At 43.0% G+C, this 20,830-nt stretch overlaps 1 protein-coding gene across 1 annotated transcript in view; it reads left to right on the plus strand.

The window, feature by feature from the left end:
• LOC140157261 (eukaryotic translation initiation factor 4 gamma 1-like) overlaps positions 1-20,830 on the plus strand; it is a 52,574-nt gene that overhangs the window by 22,304 nt on the left and 9,440 nt on the right. Inside the window, 10 exon segments of the mRNA XM_072180390.1 lie at positions 8,973-9,170; positions 9,840-9,980; positions 10,530-10,598; positions 11,602-11,775; positions 12,362-12,466; positions 13,151-13,408; positions 14,233-14,411; positions 15,369-15,745; positions 16,643-16,764; positions 20,408-20,580. Coding sequence (XP_072036491.1) covers positions 8,973-9,170; positions 9,840-9,980; positions 10,530-10,598; positions 11,602-11,775; positions 12,362-12,466; positions 13,151-13,408; positions 14,233-14,411; positions 15,369-15,745; positions 16,643-16,764; positions 20,408-20,580 — 1,796 coding nt within the window.

The raw sequence follows: 20,830 nt of genomic DNA on the forward strand, positions 1-20,830 counted from the left end.
TAGCACTGTGTATCAATTTCTCGACCAAAAGGCGAGATATACGGTTGTAGTTTCACACCTTAGGTAAAACCAAACCGGTATTGTTCGGCTGAGGATAGTTTTGGCGGCATTTTCTGGCGAAAAAGTGACAAAAAGCGATCCAAAACTTAGCTACATATCGTGCCTCCGTTTGTATCACGGGACACACGAGCAATTCAAAATGGCGCTCGTTGGCGCCATTCATTTTGTTTCCCACGTAAAACAACCATTGCAGCCTGTAAGTTACAATAGATGTTTGTACATACACATTGTATTTCATGTACGGTAGGTTATTGTTGCTATGTTAGGGTGATTACTCTATCGTTATGTCTTCATTACCGTCCAATAAAAGGCAGAGTTAATCAGATATTCATACGGTGGGGATTGGTAGGGACCCGTCTGACATTTTAGTAATAAAGTTAGCCAGTCCTTACTTTACCACTAACGTTAGCGACCAGCCTCCGTGCTCAGGTTTGCTTACTGGGCTTGAGTCGCGTGTTGGGGGGTAGTGCCCCCTCCCTTTTCTCCTCGCCGCCTCGGCCCTGTCGGGCTTGCCCTTCCCTGGTGACGGGCGGGACCCACACCCGCTCTGTTTCACCCACAGGGAGTGCTCACGATCTTCTAGATGTCTTTCTTTTGCTTAGGACTCTCCGAGTTCCAGCTTGACGATTGGGATAGGCTCCGTCATCGCCATAAGGCGAAGAAGAAATCTACCAAGGGCACTGGTAAGGTCGTCACGGTGGATTCTGCTGTGACAGCCCCTATGGGTCATGGCAGGTCTGCTTTAAGGGGCTCCGGTCCCCGGACAAGCAAGGCGGTTCCTTCGAGGACTGCTAAGCGCGTCCAAAGGCTCAGCAGCCAGCGAAAGCACTGACTATACGTCGGAGCAAAGTAGCAGGCAGCAGAGCGGTAACCACCAGCGAAAACCCTAAGCGGGTTTTGCAGCAGGAGGATACCAGTCGATCGGTAGATTCTGCTGTGACAGCCCCTATGGGTCATGGCAGGTCTGCTTAAGGGGCTCCGGTCCCCGGACAAGCAAGCGGTTCCTTCGAGGGACTGCTAAGCGGCGTCCAAAGGCTCAGCAGCCAGCGAAAGCACTGACTATACGTCGGAGCAAAGTAGCAGGCAGCAGAGCGGTAACCACCAGCGAAAACCCTAGCGGGTTTTGTAGCAGGAGGATACCAGTCCTCTAGCGAAAATCCTCACGGGTTTTTAGCAGGAGGACACCCGTCTGTTGCAGGCATATCTACGGGCTCAAACAGCCACAGTAGTAGCCAGCGACGGGCAGCATGCAAAGGTACCCGGGCTTGCCTGGGTTGAACCCTAGCATGCATGGGTTCAGCAGAGAGCGATACCGCGGCTAACGCTGTGGGTGTAGTCTTAGCAGAACCAACTGGGGTTGTCACACTGCAGCGTTCCATGGCGGGACCGCCGAGTGCTACCCTGGGCCCTAGAATAGCTGCTGGCTGTCCACAGGGACTGGCTGGCGATTATTCAGGGGTTGGGCTCATGCAGTCTCTCACGGGACAGCGACCCAGGTGCATTCGGTGGCAGCTACAAAGGCGAGCTACGGCTTGACTTCAGTGGTATCCGCTATGCACCCGCCCATAGCTGCCGTGAGTGGTCCGCCACACACAGCGACCTTGGGCGAAGCTCTAGAGGGTACAGTAAGTAGCTTGAACAGCCTAGCTGATCAACAACCCACTTATGTCCTCGAGAGCCAGCGGGCGTGGGTGATCCATTACCGTCAATGGGTCAATTACCCTCTCTTGATCGATCACTGTCAAATCAACAGGGCATAGCTCCATTGATTGGCGCTGCCTATTCAGGTGGCGAGGTGATTGATCGGGGTATCTGCACGCTCAGCTACCCGTGGTACTAGGCAAGCTCCCTCTAGCCAAGGGACAGCCGGTATAGCGGGTACCCATACATGCGGCTTGATCCCCTTGCGGGGGCGCAGTGAGGCATGGGTACAGTGGTACACAGCCGGGAGCCCTCACGGTACCCATGCTAGTACCGGCGCCGGTACCACGCCAGCACACAGCTTGATCCCCAAACAGGGGAGCGCGGTGTGGCGAGGGTACAGCGGTCCACAGTTGGGAACCCTCACGGTACCCACGCTGATACCGCACCGGTACCGCAGCACCGCCTTAGTCGCCACAGTCTCTGTGGCAGTCGCCACAGTCTCTGTGGCAACAAGGGGGGGGGAGGCGGTGCTGGTACTGCAGTACCATGGGGTTACCCTGGTGGCGGATCCTTTCAGGGTCAGCTGCCGGCTGGGTATGCCCGTGGTACCCGCCGCAAGGTGTTTCTTCCACGGCCTAGCACCGTGGCAAGTGTCGCCTAGCGATGGCCACGCAGTACCAACATCAGCTGTTGACCAGGCCAGCCGGCATGGGGCTAACCCAGATCTTGATCAGGGTAGGCCCGTGCTGCTAAGCGCTAGGGACGACGGCTGCGCGAGCATGCGGACCCAGTGGTGCCATGGCGGATACCTCAGGGTCTTGCGGAGTACTCCCTCTTCTGCTGGCAGGTAGTCGGCGAGCCACACAGTGGTTATGCCTTCTTACCCGCTTTCAGATGCCCGTCCTCAGTTACCGTCATCATCGGACGCATGATACGGATACTGTGAAGCGAGGAAAGAGTCGGAAGCTGAGTCCGGTAGTGACATCACTACAATCTCCTTCCCCGCTGCCTTTGGGAAACAACAAGCACTGATCTTCCTCCGGACACCCCCTAAGGGGAGTCCATGGAGGAGGACCAGGATCCTTTCAGTAGGATGCTCAGCTGCTGCTTCCTCACAGGGGGCGCCTGCACTCTCATTCCCGGCATACCTCACGGGTAGATATCGTGGGGCTGTCGAGCTCAGTAGAGCTATGGCGCGCGTGCTTTGCACGCTTCCTCTGCGTGTAACAGCGGGAGGACCACGGGACCTACCTGAGGGGATCCGAGAGGGACCCAGATGTAGTCAAGCGTATCACGCTCAGACAACATCTGAGCTCTGCCGCGCGGTGAGCCTATTGGCGGTGCTAACAGCTAGCCTCAACGAGAGCTCCATGGGCCTAGCCCATAGGGTGTCCACTCAGCGCCGGGGGGGGGCCTGCCACTCAATCGCTCCGCTCAGCGATGGAAAGGCAGGGTCCTTTTCTCTTTGGATGCTTCTGCGCTACGGTTGAGGACCGTGCAAAGAAGCTACCAACGGGAGCACTCTGAAGAGGTCGGAAACTGCCCTTACCATGGGTAGGAGCTCCGACTTCAGCAGGCCGTGCACCACCAACAGTACCCGAGCCCACTACCTCTGCAGCACCCATTTCTGGGAGGCGCAAGGGTAGCACAGGAACAGCTGGCAAGCCCGAAGAAGAGCAAGCGCTCTTCCAAGGGAAGCTAGGCAGAGCATTCCTGGGGGGCTCAGCAGTTTTTCCACAGGGGATCTCCCAGTGGGACGACCGCTTATGGCTTTCACCCAGAGGTGGGAAACCATCTCTTTGAGCGCCTGGGTATGGTCAGTGGTGAGTGGGGGTTACAGACTGGCAACCCAGTCTCCCCACATTCGTCTGCACATTTCAGAGGTCCACAGTAGTGCCGTCGACGGCCCCCAGCGTCGGGCACTACTGACAGGGATCACACAGCTTCTCACGAAGCGGGCGATTGTCCCGGTCTACGCCCCGTGCTGCGGGTGATCTTGGGGCCATTGGCTCCAAGGGAGACCGGCGACGGGAGCCCCCTCCGGAACCGCAGGCTGTTGAACACGTTCTTCAGGCCCAAGAGGTTCAGAATGGGGACTCTCGCCTCGGTGCTAGCCTGCCCCATCAGGGGCATGGGACAGCATCGCTAGATCTCTCGGACGCCTATCTGCATATGCCAATCGCCTCTCAAGATCGGAGGCATCTGCGCTTCTAGGTACAGGATCAAAATTACCAGTTTTGATACCGGCCATCCGCCTGTCCATCTCTCCCAGGGTGTTTAACACTCTTGGTCAGAGCGGTGGCAGCGTACCTGAAGCACAGGGGTGTCAACATCAGTTGCTACCTGGACGTTTGGCTCATATACGGACGCACTCCACTGAAGACTACGGGTCTCATGGGGTTGATAGTCCGTGGGGTGCGAGACCCTGGATTTTTGATCAGCTCAAAAAAGTCCAGCGTGGTCCCACGCATGACACCACTATTTGTAGGGGCCCAGATCACCCTCACGGAGGGGTTCGCGGTGCTCTCACCCGGCGGGTGGCGAACATGGTGCGGTGTGCCTGACTCTTGGCGAGTCTCGGGCAAAACCCGCTGTGGAATGGATGAAGGTGGTAGGCCTAATGGCCAGTATGGTAGACCTCGTACTGTACTGCCGTTTCTACGTTAGGCTTACCCAACTACACCTTCTAGCCTGCTTGCAGGCCCAGTCGTCACCCAATATCCCTCGCGGTTCCGTTGTCTGAGATCTCGCGAGAGGAACTCTGGTGGTGGACCCATCAGCCCAATTTGACCCAGGGTGTCAGGTTTCCTGCACCCCGGTATGTCACGTAGTGGCGACCATAGCGTCAAAAGCGGGGCTGGGGGTCCACATCCCTGAGACTCCGTCTCGGGCCTATGGGGCCATAGAGACAGAGTTTCACATCAACCTCCCTCGCTTACGAGGAGGTGATCGTGGAATCACATACCGTTGTCCTGACGGATAACACAACCGTGGTAGCCTACCCCAACAGACAAGGGGACTCCGGGCCACCACGATTGAGCCTGCATGCACGACACCTGATAGGGTGGTGCAAGTTCAGGCAGATTACGATGAGAGCGATACACATCGCGGGCTTATGCAGTCCCTCCGATCTCACTACTCATGAGGGTGGTGGCCAAGATCGGGTGGGAAGACTGCATTGTCATTCTGCTAGCGGCAAGGCGCTGGCACTCCCAGTACCAGATCTACTCCGGATGCCCGGGCGGAGGTACCAGTCTATCACTAGAGCACCTGCAGTTAGCTGCATGGCCCTTACCAGGAACACGCAGCGGAGGATACTTTTCATCAGAAGCTGTTTTTTCTCATCGCCGGGGCTAGCGGAAGTCTACCCTCCGTCACGTATAGCCAGAGTCTGGCTCCATACTACGCTTGGTGCAATGAGACAAATAGCTCTCCCGCTAGAACCTCTGTGCTGCTAGTTCCGGAGTTTCTGACAGAAAAGTTCCAAGCAAGACTTCAGCGGGCCACTGGGGCCAGCTATAAGTCAGCTGTCCTCTCCATTCACCGAGGTTTCGAGGCGGTCGACTATCATAGCCGATGGTTACCTTATTAGTCTACGCCTCGACGGTATGTTCAGCGAGTGTCTACCAAAAGGAAAGTGATCCTCCTAAGGGATCCCAACACAGTCTTAGATTACTTTAAGGGTCACCCTTTTGACCTTCCGTCCAAAAGCGGCAGCTTAAATACGTAACTCTCAAGATGGCTTTCCGGTTTGGCGTTGGCTTCGGGACGGCGGTGCTGAGTTGCACACGGTCTCGAGGTTAGCTTCCGTGTTCACAAACACTGGAGCGACACTGTTTCGGCGCTCTGTTCTCGTGACTACGACGGGCGCGGTGCATACCGACATTCGTCCCTCTCCAATCCCCAGGGTTGGGCAAGGTTCGGCTGAAGCCAAAGATAGGCTGGGGTGTCCGATAAGGCGCTGCAGCACTATTTCTTCGAACACAAGCCTTGCGAGGACTCACGACCGCATTCATCACCCTTACAGAGCCTTTCGGTCCAGCCGCTGTCGCAATGGCTGGTCCAGGTGTTGGTGGGGTCCGGGGGATCGCGAAGGTTTCGCGTCCCACGACCCACTCGACACGAGCTATCTCATCATCTTGGGTATACCGTTCGGTTGTCCCTTGAGGAGATCTAGCAGGCGGTGTCCCGGAAGCCACCTTCGCCCTTCTCTACGATACTTCCGTTTACGTTAGTAATCAGAGGCAGGCGGGAGGTTTACCGGGACATTGTTGGCGATCATAATACGGTGGTGTACGGGTACCAGGTTTTCAGACTATACAGAATACTCAGCATGGTAAGAACCAGTGTCGCTATTCTTAACCACCAAACTTATTAAGTAAGGAGGTTTATGTCTGTGATCGCGTGGTCTTTTTGTTTCCCGACCGTTGGGGAAAATATTTTCTGACCTCGCGAAAACCATCGTTACCGCTCCCGATCCCTGATCAGATGCTGACCAATCTTGTACCTCCATCCGTCGGTTACTTGCTAGATCGATCTTTCAGATGTTGATGCAAGAAGTATCTTAATCAACATCGAAGCGGTAAGATCGACCGGTGTACTGAGTCTAGTCCCAAACAGAAATGTTTGGTAGACTCATAACGGTGCGATCTTACCTTTCGATGTTGATTATCCCGGACCCGCCACCCCCTACAAGTTTGGTCCGAGTAGGGGATCCCAAGTCGGATAAGGGGCGATCATATGGTGTGACGTCACCTTTTGGGTGAGTCCACCGGGGGATCATGGGGTTTTTGTTATTTATTCATTTATGTGGGACAAAATGACTATTGGTTTTTTTCCGCATCTCGGGATCGATGCAAGAAGTATCTTAATCAACATCGGAAAGGTAAGATCGCACGGTTATGAGTCTACCAAACATTTCTGTTTGGGACTAATTTTTACCATTTCAAGGACGCTTTTGAATTTGTCCCCCTATTTCATGGGGAAATGAAGACAATAATGAAAACTGTAGCGGTAAAATACACCCTATTTTTCATATCAAGGACAAATTTGCTCCAAAACACCCCTAATTTGGACAATCGCGAACAATTTTGTCCTCGAAAATTCCGCGGACATTTCTTGAAAAGTACCCCTAATTGGAACCATCATGCGTACACATTGTCAGTGAAGACTGAACCCACCGGGGACTGTACTGTACTTGCAGACAAAATGACCGATTTGATATTCACATTCTGATATTTCCAACTTATTGCTACTTCATCAGCAAAATTTATTCCTGTAAATGTTCCAAATATAAGGGAACGCTTGATCAAAATCTCCTGACAGCGCAAGTGCTACGAGGACGAAGCCCCGAACCGAGTCGCTGTGTTTGTGCATATCCGTCCCTGCCATTTCTTCAGCATCCAGCAGCAATTTACGCATCGTGTTCGGTAATCCATAAAACATGAATGTTTCACTTTTTCAGTACCATACACTGATTGTACTATCATTAAAGAATCGTGACACAAGTGACAATATTTTAATTTTATTCAGATTTCAGAATTCCATCAAATAACGGTCTACTAAGAGCTACTAAGCCTAAATTGTATTTATTTTATAATAAAGTATCTGCCGAGTATCTGTTTCTTTCAATCGCGATTGTGTGGAAAGAATGTATTACCGCAATGCGCTAAATATGAAAACCTTCATATGGGCTGGATTTGATGAAATCAGCGCTTTTTTTTTTATTATTTTTTGATTACTTCAAGGCGATATTTTTTAAAATCAGATATTTTAAAATGAATCAAGAATAGGGAATGTCACAAACAAGTATTTAATTTGTTATTCGATCATGTTTATTCAGTCCATGACATGAGCGGTAGCAGCAAGCATTTGTGCATGGGATTGATCCCAGCGCGAAATTCAAACTCAATTACCCAGTTATACCATGGGACGTACTAAATTTAATGCGTCCATGGTTCTACCCAGAGTTATGACTGATTTTGTCAAAAGTTACGGAAAATTTATGTGTTGACAATAATTCTATTATTTCTAATATATATAGAAGGAACTAGCAACTTGAAGATTCCTCTAATTTCAAGCTTTATTGTCAAAATCAGACTTGCCAGGCAGCTTGCAAACTACAGGAAGCAAGTCTTGTTTACATGTTTCCGAGTAGGATCACATGACTGCGAACCCTGAGCTTACGTCACGAGCATTCTCAAGGTCATAGGCGATTGATTTGGGTGCTTTTGGCGCCTTTAAAAAGACCAAAAATTCAATCATTTTTTTAATTTTTCAGCTTTATTGGCCATAAAAAAAATCAGAAAAAATAATTTTTAGTATCCTGACATCATAAGCTTTCCATTGATATATAACTTTATTTTCAATGAGGTTCACCTTTAATTAGCTAATTTTGACTGCTGAGACTTGGCAAAATGAAAGAGAACATCATTACAAACAAATGTGCCAATTTTCAAATTTTTTTCTAACAATCACTATGGAATATAGCCGTCGACTTGTTCTATTCATGGAAGTACAAAGCAGCCAAAACCCAGTAGAAAGCCCTTGAATCTTGGCTAGTAATTCACTGATAAGAAACGCATTGCACATGACCCATACTCGACTTTGGACAAATTTGCATATATGACAGGTATCAAACATAATGGTATTTAGCCTATAGTTTTAACCATATTAAGCATATCCTCGGCCTACTAAAAGGAACAAAAATGAACAGGAAAAACAAGTTTTCTCGGCCACACAAGCTCCAGCACGTCCAGGTATCCACTATGATGCACACAAGCTACAGCTGACTCGTGTGATGCAATTGTGCAGTTAGCAGAGCCCACATATGGCATGGAAACAGAGTCGTCCTGGTCAACACCTGTAGCTTGGGGATTTGGGCCGCATATTCTGGATTTTTTTTGGGTGATGGGGTTTTCAGAACCCCTGCTAGTTTTAACTCAAGTGCTATCCATGGCCATGAATTTTTGTGGGGGTTAAGGGGTTTTCAGAACCCCTGCTGGTTTTAAACTCTAGTGCTATCCCTGGTCTTGAAATGCTTTGAAACATTGACACCCCATTTGTATCCAAGCCGCATAGCATTGTGTGATGCTGACATGATCCTGTTCTTTTTATGCGATAAACAGTGCACATGTCAGCCAGTGTCATTCTTTACTGGTAGCATACATTTGTGTATACATAATTTGTTGTATTTCAAGCAAAAGTGTTTGATGTCAATTCATCGCAACTATTTAAAATTGTTCCTTATTTTTGTTTTTTGTTCACAGGAATTAATCAGGTCATTTAAGAGTATTTTGAATAAATTGACGCCTCAGAATTTCCAGACACTTATGTCCAGAACGCTACAGCTTCCAATAGACAATGAAGAAAGACTAACAGCAATCATAGACTTGGTTTTTGAAAAGGCAATCTCAGAGTCAGCTTTCAGCAAAGCCTATGCCAACATGTGTAGAGTTCTATCTCAGGTGAGTGTTACTGACCCCCAGTATAAAGATGAACCCTTTGGGGGCAATTATTGAAAACGAGAAATAAGGTGGATCCCTTTCTGGTGTTATGTAAAAACAAGAAATCTGAAATTAACAAATCCATTGAAGGTTTTGAATTACAAAAAGCTTCACAATTAAATTCGCACTAGATGACAGATAAGCGCAAATAAAAATGGCTTTTTGTTCTGTGTGTTGTGCTTTTTTCAGACTTTGGAGGCCTCCAATACCTTGCAATTTTTAAGTCCTTTATAGCTTTTAATTTGTGAAGAAGTATGAATTTTAAAATTTACGGATCCTAAAACATGTCCAGTCACAAAGTTGCCTGAAATCAGGCTGTACAGTGAGGGTGCTTTTTCAGCATAGACACCAGATGGAGGAGTTCAAACCTGCAACCTCACTATCACTCTTTAAAACCAGTCAGGCATGAGAATTTTCCTGCTTTTGCAGGATTTCCTGCTTTTTTGTGGTCCAAATTTCCACACTTTCTTTTAATTTCAGCCCGTTTTCATGTTTTTTCATGGATGATCATTCTCATGCCTGAAACCTGAACCGCTGTGACATACTGTACTGTGCCTTAGTTTTGCAACAGCTAATTGATACTTGCGTGATTTGCCTCCTGTTGATCAAGTTCTTGTTTGTATTTTACAGATCAAAGTACCGGCATCCAATGCATCTGGTATAGTACAGTTTAGAACTGTTCTCATCAACAGATGCCAGCGAGCCTTTGAAGCTGAGAAAACGGAGGAAGCCCATATGTCAGAGATGAGGAAAGAAATCGATGCCATGCCGGTGAGTTTTATTCCTTGCAAAACGTCACTTTCAAGTTAGAGAGGTAGTGTTGTACTTTTAGTGGCGTTGCATGGCAAGCATGACAAACCGTCTGTGTATCTATATGTACCTACATCACTATGACACTCAAGGTGAAACAAGAGTATAGAGCTGCTTAAAGAGCAGTTAATACACACCGACCCTATATTAACTGATTTTACTATACTGATAAGGCGAAAGTGATTATTCATTAAATCGACCTGTTACCCCGTTATCAGAGAAGATATCTGACCCTTCCCAGAATTCTTTAGCAACATCATCTCAATACATCAAGTGATAATCCTATTGCTTTGTACATGGATCAATAGTCATGAAATAAATATATTTAACAAGATCTGAATGATTTTTTTAAATATCTGACACTATCTACCCATGTTGCACTAGAAAGCAAATCAGTACAGAAAATTGAAATGTAAGAAATGCATCGTGGGAAGTGTAAGATATCTTCGCCCAGTTATATCTCTTTCGCATTGTAATCGGATTTGATTGTGTTATTTGTTCATCTTGTAGGAGGGATCTACAGCAAGGCAAAAACAGGAAGAGGAGCTTTTCATTTTACATGTGAAGTCCAAAGGAAAGGTAGGTTATCACATACACAATAAGTTGTTTATTTATAGATGAGTTGACCTCAATGTTTATCAACAAAGGCAAGGGACTGGTATATCGATATGCTTGAGTGAACCCCATGCAACCACTACATTGTGGCAGGAGTTTTAAAAACACGAGCCCTGACCAAAATATTATGTGTGCGCATACTGCCAGGCATTGACGTCAGAAGTCAACTCATCTATTATATTACATAGTTTATAAGCAGTGTCTGAAATAAGGAAAAAATAGAGGCCGTCTTGTAGACAACCTTAGCATGGACTCTGCTTGTCTTTCAAATATTGATGTGCCAAAAATGAGTGATATATTTTTGGGTGCGAAATTTAATTTTTGACTTTTTTACTCTGGAAAATCTGTAGCTAAGAATTTGAAAATTTGTTCATGTTTCACATACAAGCTTTTAGATCTGAGACCCAAGAAGACCAGGGCCATGCGTAGAGTAATGACGCCAGATGAAAAGAAATTAAAAACCAAGAAGCATTAGCGAATAGAGAGACAAAATGCAAATATGCTGCGAAGGAATAAATTTATACAGAACCGCAAACCGTTTTAGCGCTCAAGCTTAATTAATTATCGTTCCATTTTGGGCTTTAGTTGATAATCGACGGATGTACACCTTGCCCTCATGAACAATAAACCAATATCGCGAGTAACCATAGCATTACATGCAGTTGAAATTTGAGTTCTGGGATATTAACAACTTTAAGTCTATAGGTGTTGGCCAGTACGAATTTGCTAATAATGGAAAGTGTTAATTGTCACAGCAAGGATTGCCAAAAGATAACAAATACACTTGCATGTAATTTGCTGTTCCTCAAGGAAACATTCTAGTTTGCAAAAATTAATATTTTACAATTTACTTAGTTTGTGTAGAAATAAACTGAAATGTTCACATTTAAAAGCCATATTTGTAATTCAGACTGCCAAACCATTACTACTGTTATATAATAGCCATGTATTTTTTTTCTAAATGCAGGTGCTAGGAAATATGCGCTTTATAGGTGAGCTCTTCAAGTTACGCATGCTAACAGAGAATATTATGCACGATTGCATCTTCAAGCTTCTACGAGCGAAAGATGATGAATCATTAGAATGTATGAGCCAGTTGATGAACACAGTTGGCAAGGACTTGGACCATGAACGTGCCAAGGTATGTACAATAAAGCACAGTTAACATTGCAGAGATGCCACTTCTCAGGTTTTGGCATGAATTCAGGTTTTTTTTAGTCTAAATTCCCACATTTTTATTCATTTACAGCCTGTTTTAGGGCTTTTTGGACTGCATTCACAGGCTTTTTCAGATTTTTCTCACCAGTTTCGGGTTTTTTGAGTGAAACTGAGTGCCATCTCTGAGATTGGTAGTCAATGTCGAGCAGCAGAGGATGATTAAAGCACTTCCCAAAACTCAACTATGTGGCTAGCACAGTTCTGTGACCAAGACAAGCCAAGGTCCAAGACGCACTTCAGACACTTTTTGGCTTACAAATATGAACAAAACATCTGTTATCCCTAATATTTTGCAGAGTCCATTCTGATGAAGTAAGTCGGGAGATGGAGTTGTTTTTATTGGGCCATCCTCCATTAAATGATTTATTGGGCCTTGCAACACATGCACAACGTTGATTGTATTTGGCTTCACTACCTATTTGCTCACAGCCCTGTGTAACATATGTTTGATACTTGTAAAGAGGCAGCCTTTAGATGTAACTACTGTTATTTCTTATTTGTTTCCACAGAACCGTATGGATCAGTACTTCACACAAATAGGAAAAATTATTTCTAATAAGAAAATATCTGCAAGAATCAGGTTTATGCTTCAAGATGTGCAAGATTTAAGAAAGGTGAGTGGATCAAGTTATCCTTGAATTTGAGAGCAACAGCAAGTGAATCTTCCTCACAAATAACATCTTGACTTGTCGGAAGTCACCATGTATAAGCCTTTGGTAATTATTTAAAAAAAGATTTCGAATAGAACACTTGGGCTGATGGGAAGCGCTGTTTGTTGGTCAGCAGAATGATCCAGTTCGTCGATCGATTTTGAGATTTGTGACGTCAGAACTGGATTGTAGACTTGATAAATGGTAGTGACCCCTGACCTTATTCAAAGGTTTCCTTGGGTTTTTTAGTCAATAAAATGTGAAGCTAAAGTGGTTTGGATGTTTGCCTCAAGTAAATTTTTTTATTCTTCCCAAATTCTGGATATGCGTAGAGGCAAAGTCTCTGCCCCTTCTATGTGCCAATGACTATTTATCAGCCAATCGGTGATATGTGCATTTCTGTGTTTACATCCGTATTGACGCACAGAATAAACAGATTTACTGAAGCATGCAGAGAGTCGCTGGTGGGCAGTTCTCTGATCTATAGGCAGTTTGGGCTGTCAGTTGTTAATTGTTTTGATTGTCTCGGATAACTTTGTCTGCTGATATCAACATATTGTATGCTATTTCCCACTTTAAAGAGCCATTTAGAGCTGGCTTGAACTGGCCACAGAATTTGACAATTTAATGGGTTTTTTTTTACCACAGTGCAACTGGATACCAAGAAGGGATGACAACGCCCCCAAGACAATAGCACAAATTCATCAAGAAGCCAAGCAGGAGGAGACTCAGAAGAGGATGGAATCACAAATAGCAATCCATGCAAGCAAATCACGAGAGAAGCCTCGTAGCGGTGGCCGACCTGGACCACCACAGCCAGACAGTGACTGGCACACTGTGTCCGCTACAAATAAGGGCAGACCGCAGATAGATCCTTCAAAATTAATTAATTTGGGCAGAAATAGGGTAAGGCAACTTGTAGATGATATATGTCATATGGTTACTCTGGTATAATTTAACACCTGAAATATGTTTCGTTTAGATGTGTAAACAAAAAGGTGGTGAATTGTGGGTACCACACCCGGTAGTATGTAGCATTGTTAACACGTTTTTGCTTTTCGTTTCAAAAACATACTGTTTCAGTAGTTGGCCTTAATGTAAGATAGAAAACAGAACATGAAAAAATAGTAAGGCCGGCGTCGACAGGTCCTCTGTCGGAATCCTGTCGACAAAGTGAATTATGTCAACATATCGACAGAACTTCGTCCATGGCGATATAGTGCTCAGGCAATGGCACAGTAAAACTTCGTCATGCAAGCTCATTTTCACTCAAAATATTGGCCATTTCCAATGTATTTTCAACAAAATGCAATGCCAAATCTTATCTTTTATCTACTATTTCGCCAACTTTTCATGTTATTTGCCCTCAGGGGTCATACTTTTGGCAGTATTTTGCCTTGTTTTCCGGTGCAAATTATGCACTTTATGGCTATGTGCTCGCTATGAAGACGACCATCTTGAATTTTGCTGAAATTGCCGACGGTGTTTTTAGATATTTTTAGGTTAAAATTTTTAGAATATTACTAAAATAATGAAAAAAAAAAAAAGTCTGAACCTAAATGTATGTCGACACACTGTCGACGTCAAGATACAAGATATGTCGACATCAAAAAACGGTGTCGACACCGGCCCTAAAAAATAGTACAACACCTCTTTTAACTTATTGATAAACTTGCCAATGTGGCATTATTGTTTAAAATGTAAGCATTATTTTTCTGTTCTTGTTGCAGCCTGACAATGATAATGTGCAACTAGGACCCGGTGGAAGACCGGGTGCATTTGGTAGCTGGGGTCGAGGCAGTAGTGGAGGTACTACTGCTAAGATGCAGTCACCATCTGCTGAGGTGGATCTCAGACCTGCAGCTGGCAATAATAGATACGCAATTCTCTCTGGTCAAGGGGGAGGAAGGTGAGTGTCTGGGCGAGTGTAGGAATTGATTCATTTTTTGTGCGCGCAAGGTCAATTTTTATCAAAGTCTTATTTTTACTCAATTGATGTACCTTAATGTCTTAGTTAACCAGGGGCAAGGAGTTTACAATAAAAGAGTCAACACGGAAACATTGGCAAGGTTCTGAATACATACGTTGGGCCCATTTATCGATTATCGAAAGTATTGATAGTCAGAAAAGTCATAGACTTCCGACATGTTGGTACACTCAATGGTAGAATTGATACACAAACGATATGGCACATATGGTTAGATTATCCCTAATTACTGTCTCCCGAATTCCAAGCTGAGCCATCATGTCATCTAAAACCCCTCTTAGCAGATCCCCAAAAAGAGTGTGAAGTTACTTTGCATGATCGTTTTGTTATGTTGGGGGCCTATTCTGTTGTACTATTAAAACATTGAAAGTTCCATCTTGAAAATGTGTCATATCGATACTGTATCGATATGTTGTATAATTTGCTTCCGATATATCGACTTCAAAAAATTGTATCGATAACAGGCCTAACATTCATTTAAATTTTTTTAATGTGGGCTCCTCATGAAATTCATAAAATTGAAAAGCTTGTGAAATAGTTTTAAATTTCATGATGTGTAAATGTTTACTTGCACATTATCAGACATGCCAAAAATTAGTACGGTTTCACATTGTGAAGGGAAGGAGAGACATTCATACTGCATGATGCACATCATTTGGTTTGGATTTCACCATTGCACATGGTGGGCATGCGACATTGATGGTAAAAAAGTACAAATTTAAAAGATGCAGTTTGCTGGTGCAAATTTGGATTTTGGTCTTCTGAGTACGTAAATCTTTATTTCAAAGTCACATACTTGCTTTCTTTCTAAACTTCATAAAATTGTTTCAGAAATTAACGTCAATAATAACATATATTTCATGTATATCTTCATTTCAGGCCTGGTATGGGTCCCCCAACAAGAGATTCCAAGGGCAGGCCCACTGGGACAATGCCAGCAAGGAGATCAAGAGAAATGGAAGACGACAGGAGAGGAAACAGGCAAGATAGCCAAAATAGAGAAAGAAGAGACCTATTGGATGAGGTTTCAAGAACTGTCGGTGGCGCCAGATCAATGGATAGGAGACCGAGTAAAGAAAGAGGGAGCAGAGACGGTGGTAGTAGAGGAAGCAGAGACGGTGGTAGTAGAGGAAGCAGAGACGGTGGTAGTAGAGGGAGCAGAGATGGTGGTAGTAGAGGGAGCAGAGACGGTGGTAGTAGAGACAGAGGGAGCAGAGAAAGAGGAGGCAGCAGAGACAGGGGCAGCAGGGAACAAGGTAAGTGTAACAGAGGTCAAATACAATCTTACAACATTAACTTTTAAAGCACAGGCTTTCGGCAGATCTAGACTAGCAGCCCTTGGACCTTAAACTTGGTAGGGTGATAGTGTGTGGACGTTACAAAAACTTCCCTACCAACATTTGTTATCATGCAAGATTTGAATGTGTAATATGTAATCATGCAATGTTTGTTGCATGTTTACTCCTATGAGTCGTAGTGAATTGAGGATGATTATGCAATACGATTTTGTGTTTCACTTGTCTGATCTTGGATCATGCACAACCTGCACCATTGATCACCATAAATGTTTGCTCAACTTGGTTATTGTTTCGAATGTGGCAAAAGCAGACAAAAAGAGCGGCAAAAGAGGGAAGGACTGCCTTGGTGGTAGTCATCGGGGGGCTTCAAGGAGGTTAGATAAAAACATGACAGTAATTACAGGGAGGTTCTACTAGATTTCAAATGGTGGTAGCCTATTTCAAGTTCACCCTCCCTGTGTGGAAGATAAGGCTATGTCTTCCATATATAGGTGTATGGATTTCAACTGAAATATCCTATTTTCAGTCCTCAGTGATACTGCATATTTTAGTCAAAAGTATTCAAAAACAGTTATTGGCTTTCTTACTGCAGTCATCATTTTGCTTTCAAGATCAGGGACTGCCTTTTGAGGAGAGCGAGAAATCACTCTCCTTAAATCTGATATAGGAGAGTGAGTTTTGGCTCTCTTTAGTTGTCCTTAGTTGACCATTCTCTCCTTGCATTATATTGTAAATGCTCTAAACAGCTCTCCCTGAAGGCTCCAGAAGAGCTTAGAGCTATTTAATGCTCTCCCACAAATTTCAAAAGACAGTCCCTGCAAGATGTGATTACAGCTTTTCTTTTCTTCCTTATAGCTACACCTTCACCTACAATGGGTAAAGTTGGTAAGGCTGCAGCACCTGAAATGTCCGATGAAGAATTTGAAAGCAAGGGCAGGGCGACACTAGACGAGTATCTGAATATTAGGGATATGAAGGTAGGTGATGGTGACACTACTGAATTCTGTTAGACTTGGAACAAAGTGATTTATACAATAAATTAAAACACTTAAATCAGCTAGCCAATGTGTGGAGTGAATAGAAAATGTCTAAGGGCACTCCATGTACTATGTGCAGTGTTATTGAAGTTGTACACATCATGTAGGATCCATTCTTTTGGCTTTGAGGCGGGAAGCAGTGGCTTGCATGTAAACTGAGCTCAAAAAGAAACTTATAATTTTTACAACTTGTGAATCACAAGGTCATATCTTAAAATACTGTCAATCAAAATGAACCAAAATTACACACAGGATTACCTTAATACTCTACTCAAAAACAAGCATTAACCAAGCAGTTGTCCAACTGACACAACAGCAAAATGCACTGTCATGGGACAGCTTCCTGGACTTCCTTCACTTTCACAGCCCAACATTTGGCACCCAGGACAAAAAATCTGTGAGAATGCACACAAGATCCTTGCACAGATGATAAAACGGTGCTGCTTTCTGCTTTTCATACACTTTTTTCATGAAACAGGGCTGGACTGTGAATGTGGTCCAGAAAGCTGTCCCATGTCAGTGCATTTTGCTGTTGTGTCAGTTGGATAACTGCTTGGTTACTGGCATGTGTTAAGAGTAGAGTATTGAAGTAAATCTGTGTGTAATTTTAGTTCAATTTTAGTTCAATTTGATGGACAGGATTTCAAGATATGACCTTGTGAAAAATTATAAGTTTCTTTTTGAACTCAGTTTATTTTCCAATAATAAGAGTGAAAAAATTCTCAAAACTTCAAACAACAAGTTTGAAGTTTTGAGAATTTTGTGTATTATCAATTATCATTTTTCACCCTGATGTGGCAGTGATCATGGTGATGTTGAGGCAGGTATTTCAAGCGCGGATCTATGCAGCATCTTTGAGCGAATAGTAGGGATTTGAAGTTACGGCCAATGAAATACACACTGACATCACTAACCACATCAGGGTGAAAAATGGAATAGGTTTAAACTAACTTCTTCCTCGAGATATTAGACAAATCTATTTCTTCTGGTGTGCATAGTCTTGGCATCAGTGATCATAATCTTATTTACTTAGTAAGAAAACAGAAAAAGATCAAGCATGCTCCAAAAATAATTAAAGCTAGGTCTTTTAGGAACTTTGATGAAAACTAATTTATTTCTGATATCAAAAATATAAACTGGAATGTTATTGAAAATTATGAAAATGTTGATGTTGCATGGGATGTTTGGAAATCTCTATTTGATCAAGTTTGTAATACTCATGCTCCAATTCAAGACAAAAAAATTAAGAGTCATAAGCCTGATTGGATAACTGATGATTTTATAAAATTAAGTAAGGATAGAGATTATTATTTTAAGAAAGCTCACAAAACTAATGACCCTAGTGACTGGGAAATGGCAAAAGCACCGTAATAAATGTAATATTAAGTAACAGATATCTTAAAAAGAAACACTGTACTGATGCCATTAATGATAATATAAATGATCCCAAAAAGTTATGGCAAGCAATTAAGAAAGTTGTTCCAAGTAAAGTTAAAGTACATGTCGCTAATATCCAAAAGAATGGGACAAGTTTAAATGCTACAGATACTGCGAATGAATTTAACACTTATTTCACAGCAGTTGGCACTACTCTTGCAAGTAATTTTGATGACATTAATGAAGACATAGGTGAATCATGCTTGGCGTCTTCTGAGGTTAATTTCAATTTCAGTACAATTACCTCCGACTTTGTTCATGAACAAATTTGTAAGTTCTCAAATGATAAAGCAACAGGTCTTGATGGTTTCCATATCAAACTTCTCAAGTTAGCCTCTCCTATTATTTGTGAATCTATTGCTTACATTTGTAACCTCTCACTTTATTCATCAACATTTCCAACTGATTGGAAGAGAGCCAAGGTAACACCGATATACAAAGATGGCGATAAAGGTGATGTTGGCAACTATCGCCCTATATCAGTTCTACCTATCATTTCAAAAATTATTGAGCGTGCAATTCATAACCAACTTTATGACTATCTCAGTGTCAAAGGCATTCTTTCCCCAAGTCAATCTGGTTTTCGTCCTAATCATTCTTGTGCCACTACCTTACTTGATGTTCAAGATTATATTTTGAAAAATATGAATAATAAATCGTGCTGTAGGTGCTATTTTTCTTGACTTGAAGAAAGCCTTTGACACTGTGAATCATAATCTACTTTTAAATAGACTTTGTATGTATGGTGTTAATGGATATGAACTTGAATGGTTCAAATCTTATTTGAGTAATAGAAATCAGTGTGTAAATATTAACTCGGTTCTTTCTGACTTTAAACCTGTAAATATAGGTATACCTCAAGGGTCTATCTTAGGACCACTTCTCTTCATAATTTTTGTAAATACTTTACCACAAAGTGTATCATGTAAATCTGTGATGTATGCTGATGATACTACCCTTCTTTGTTCTTCAGAAACTGCATCTCAACTTCAAACTGATCTTGAAAATAATTTGAATGATATTGCTGATTGGTTTCAAAAAAACCACTTAACTTTGAATATCAAAAAGACTAAATTTATGATATTTGGTACATGGCATGTTCTATCTAAATTTGATGATATTAAGTTAAGTTATTGTGATCAAACCATTGAAAAGGTTGACCAGTTTAAATACCTTGGTGTTATATTTGATTCAAACTTAACATGGTCTAACCATATCAATTATGTTTCTAAAAATATTTCTAAAAGATGTGGTGTCATAAATCGTATTAAGTATTATCTTCCAGAGTCAACTCTGACCATGCTGGCAAATGCTCTCGCTCTACCCCATTTTGATTATTGCAGCCCTGTATGGTCAAATTGTTCTGGAGAACTTGCAAACTCTCTCCAAATCCTCCAGAACAGACTTGCAAGAATTATTTTGTCAGCTGATATTAGAACACCAACAGATGAAATGATGGATAAGTTAAATTGGATTAAGCTTGACAAAAGGTGGTACAATCATTTGTTAGTTATTGTTTTAAAATGTATTAAAGATCAAGCGCCTTCATACTTATCATCTAACTTTACATTTACACATTCTGTACATAATGTTGCAACCAGAGGCCAAATTTCAAATATGCTTTATCAACCAAAATGGAGCTCTAACTCTGGTAAGCGTACTTTTAATGTTAGAGCTGTTAAAATATGGAATGATCTTCCATCTAACATTCGTAGTAACTATAATACAATGAGTCTCTCCATGCTTAAGAATGCTACATTGTGCACCTCAACCAAGATAATTTAATTCATAATGTACTCATAATTATTTCATATTCAAATATGTATATTTTTCCTCATGTACATGTACTACTATAAATATTATTTAAGTTGTATTTTAATTTGTAAATGTACGGCTCTTGCAGGGCCCCCAGGAAGATCAGTGTTTTCATTGATGGGATTACCCTGCTTAAAGAAAGTATAAATAAATATGCATTTAATACTAAAAAGTTGATGCCTGTCCAATGCAATCTTCCCTGCGGAGGCTTACAGTGCAAGTGGCATGGCAACATCTCGGTGCAAGTTCACTGATTTGTGTGCATCAGTACTTTTAATGTCTTACACAGTTAATAATATTCTTTTCTACATTTTATTTTTCCTGTGTACAGGAGGCTTGTGAGTGTATATCAGAGCTTGGCTCACCAGAAAGAATGCACTTATTTGTACGGCTATCAATAGAACATGTATTAGAAATGGACTCCAAGTCACGGCTAGCAACCGGATCGTTATTCCACAAGCTAATTAAAGAAAATCTTCTGTCCGTCCAGCAATATTTGCAAGGGTGAGTATATCCTTTCTACGTGTGATTGACAATACATGAAGCAGTGTTTCCATACCTGTTTTTGGAACGCAATTAACTTAAAAAGTGGGACCGCTTGTTGTATTTGTGGCTACACTTATTGTATAGGAGGACATTTTATCGCCATGTTACCCATTCTTAGCAGCTTTGCTGTGTCTTGTATTCATGATTTTAAAGAGCTACACATAGAAGCCTTTAGGTAAAATATATTTTCCCATGATTTTAAATCTGT

The sequence above is a fragment of the Amphiura filiformis genome, chromosome 7 (assembly GCF_039555335.1).
Source record: "Amphiura filiformis chromosome 7, Afil_fr2py, whole genome shotgun sequence".
Lineage (NCBI taxonomy): Eukaryota > Metazoa > Echinodermata > Ophiuroidea > Amphilepidida > Amphiuridae > Amphiura > Amphiura filiformis.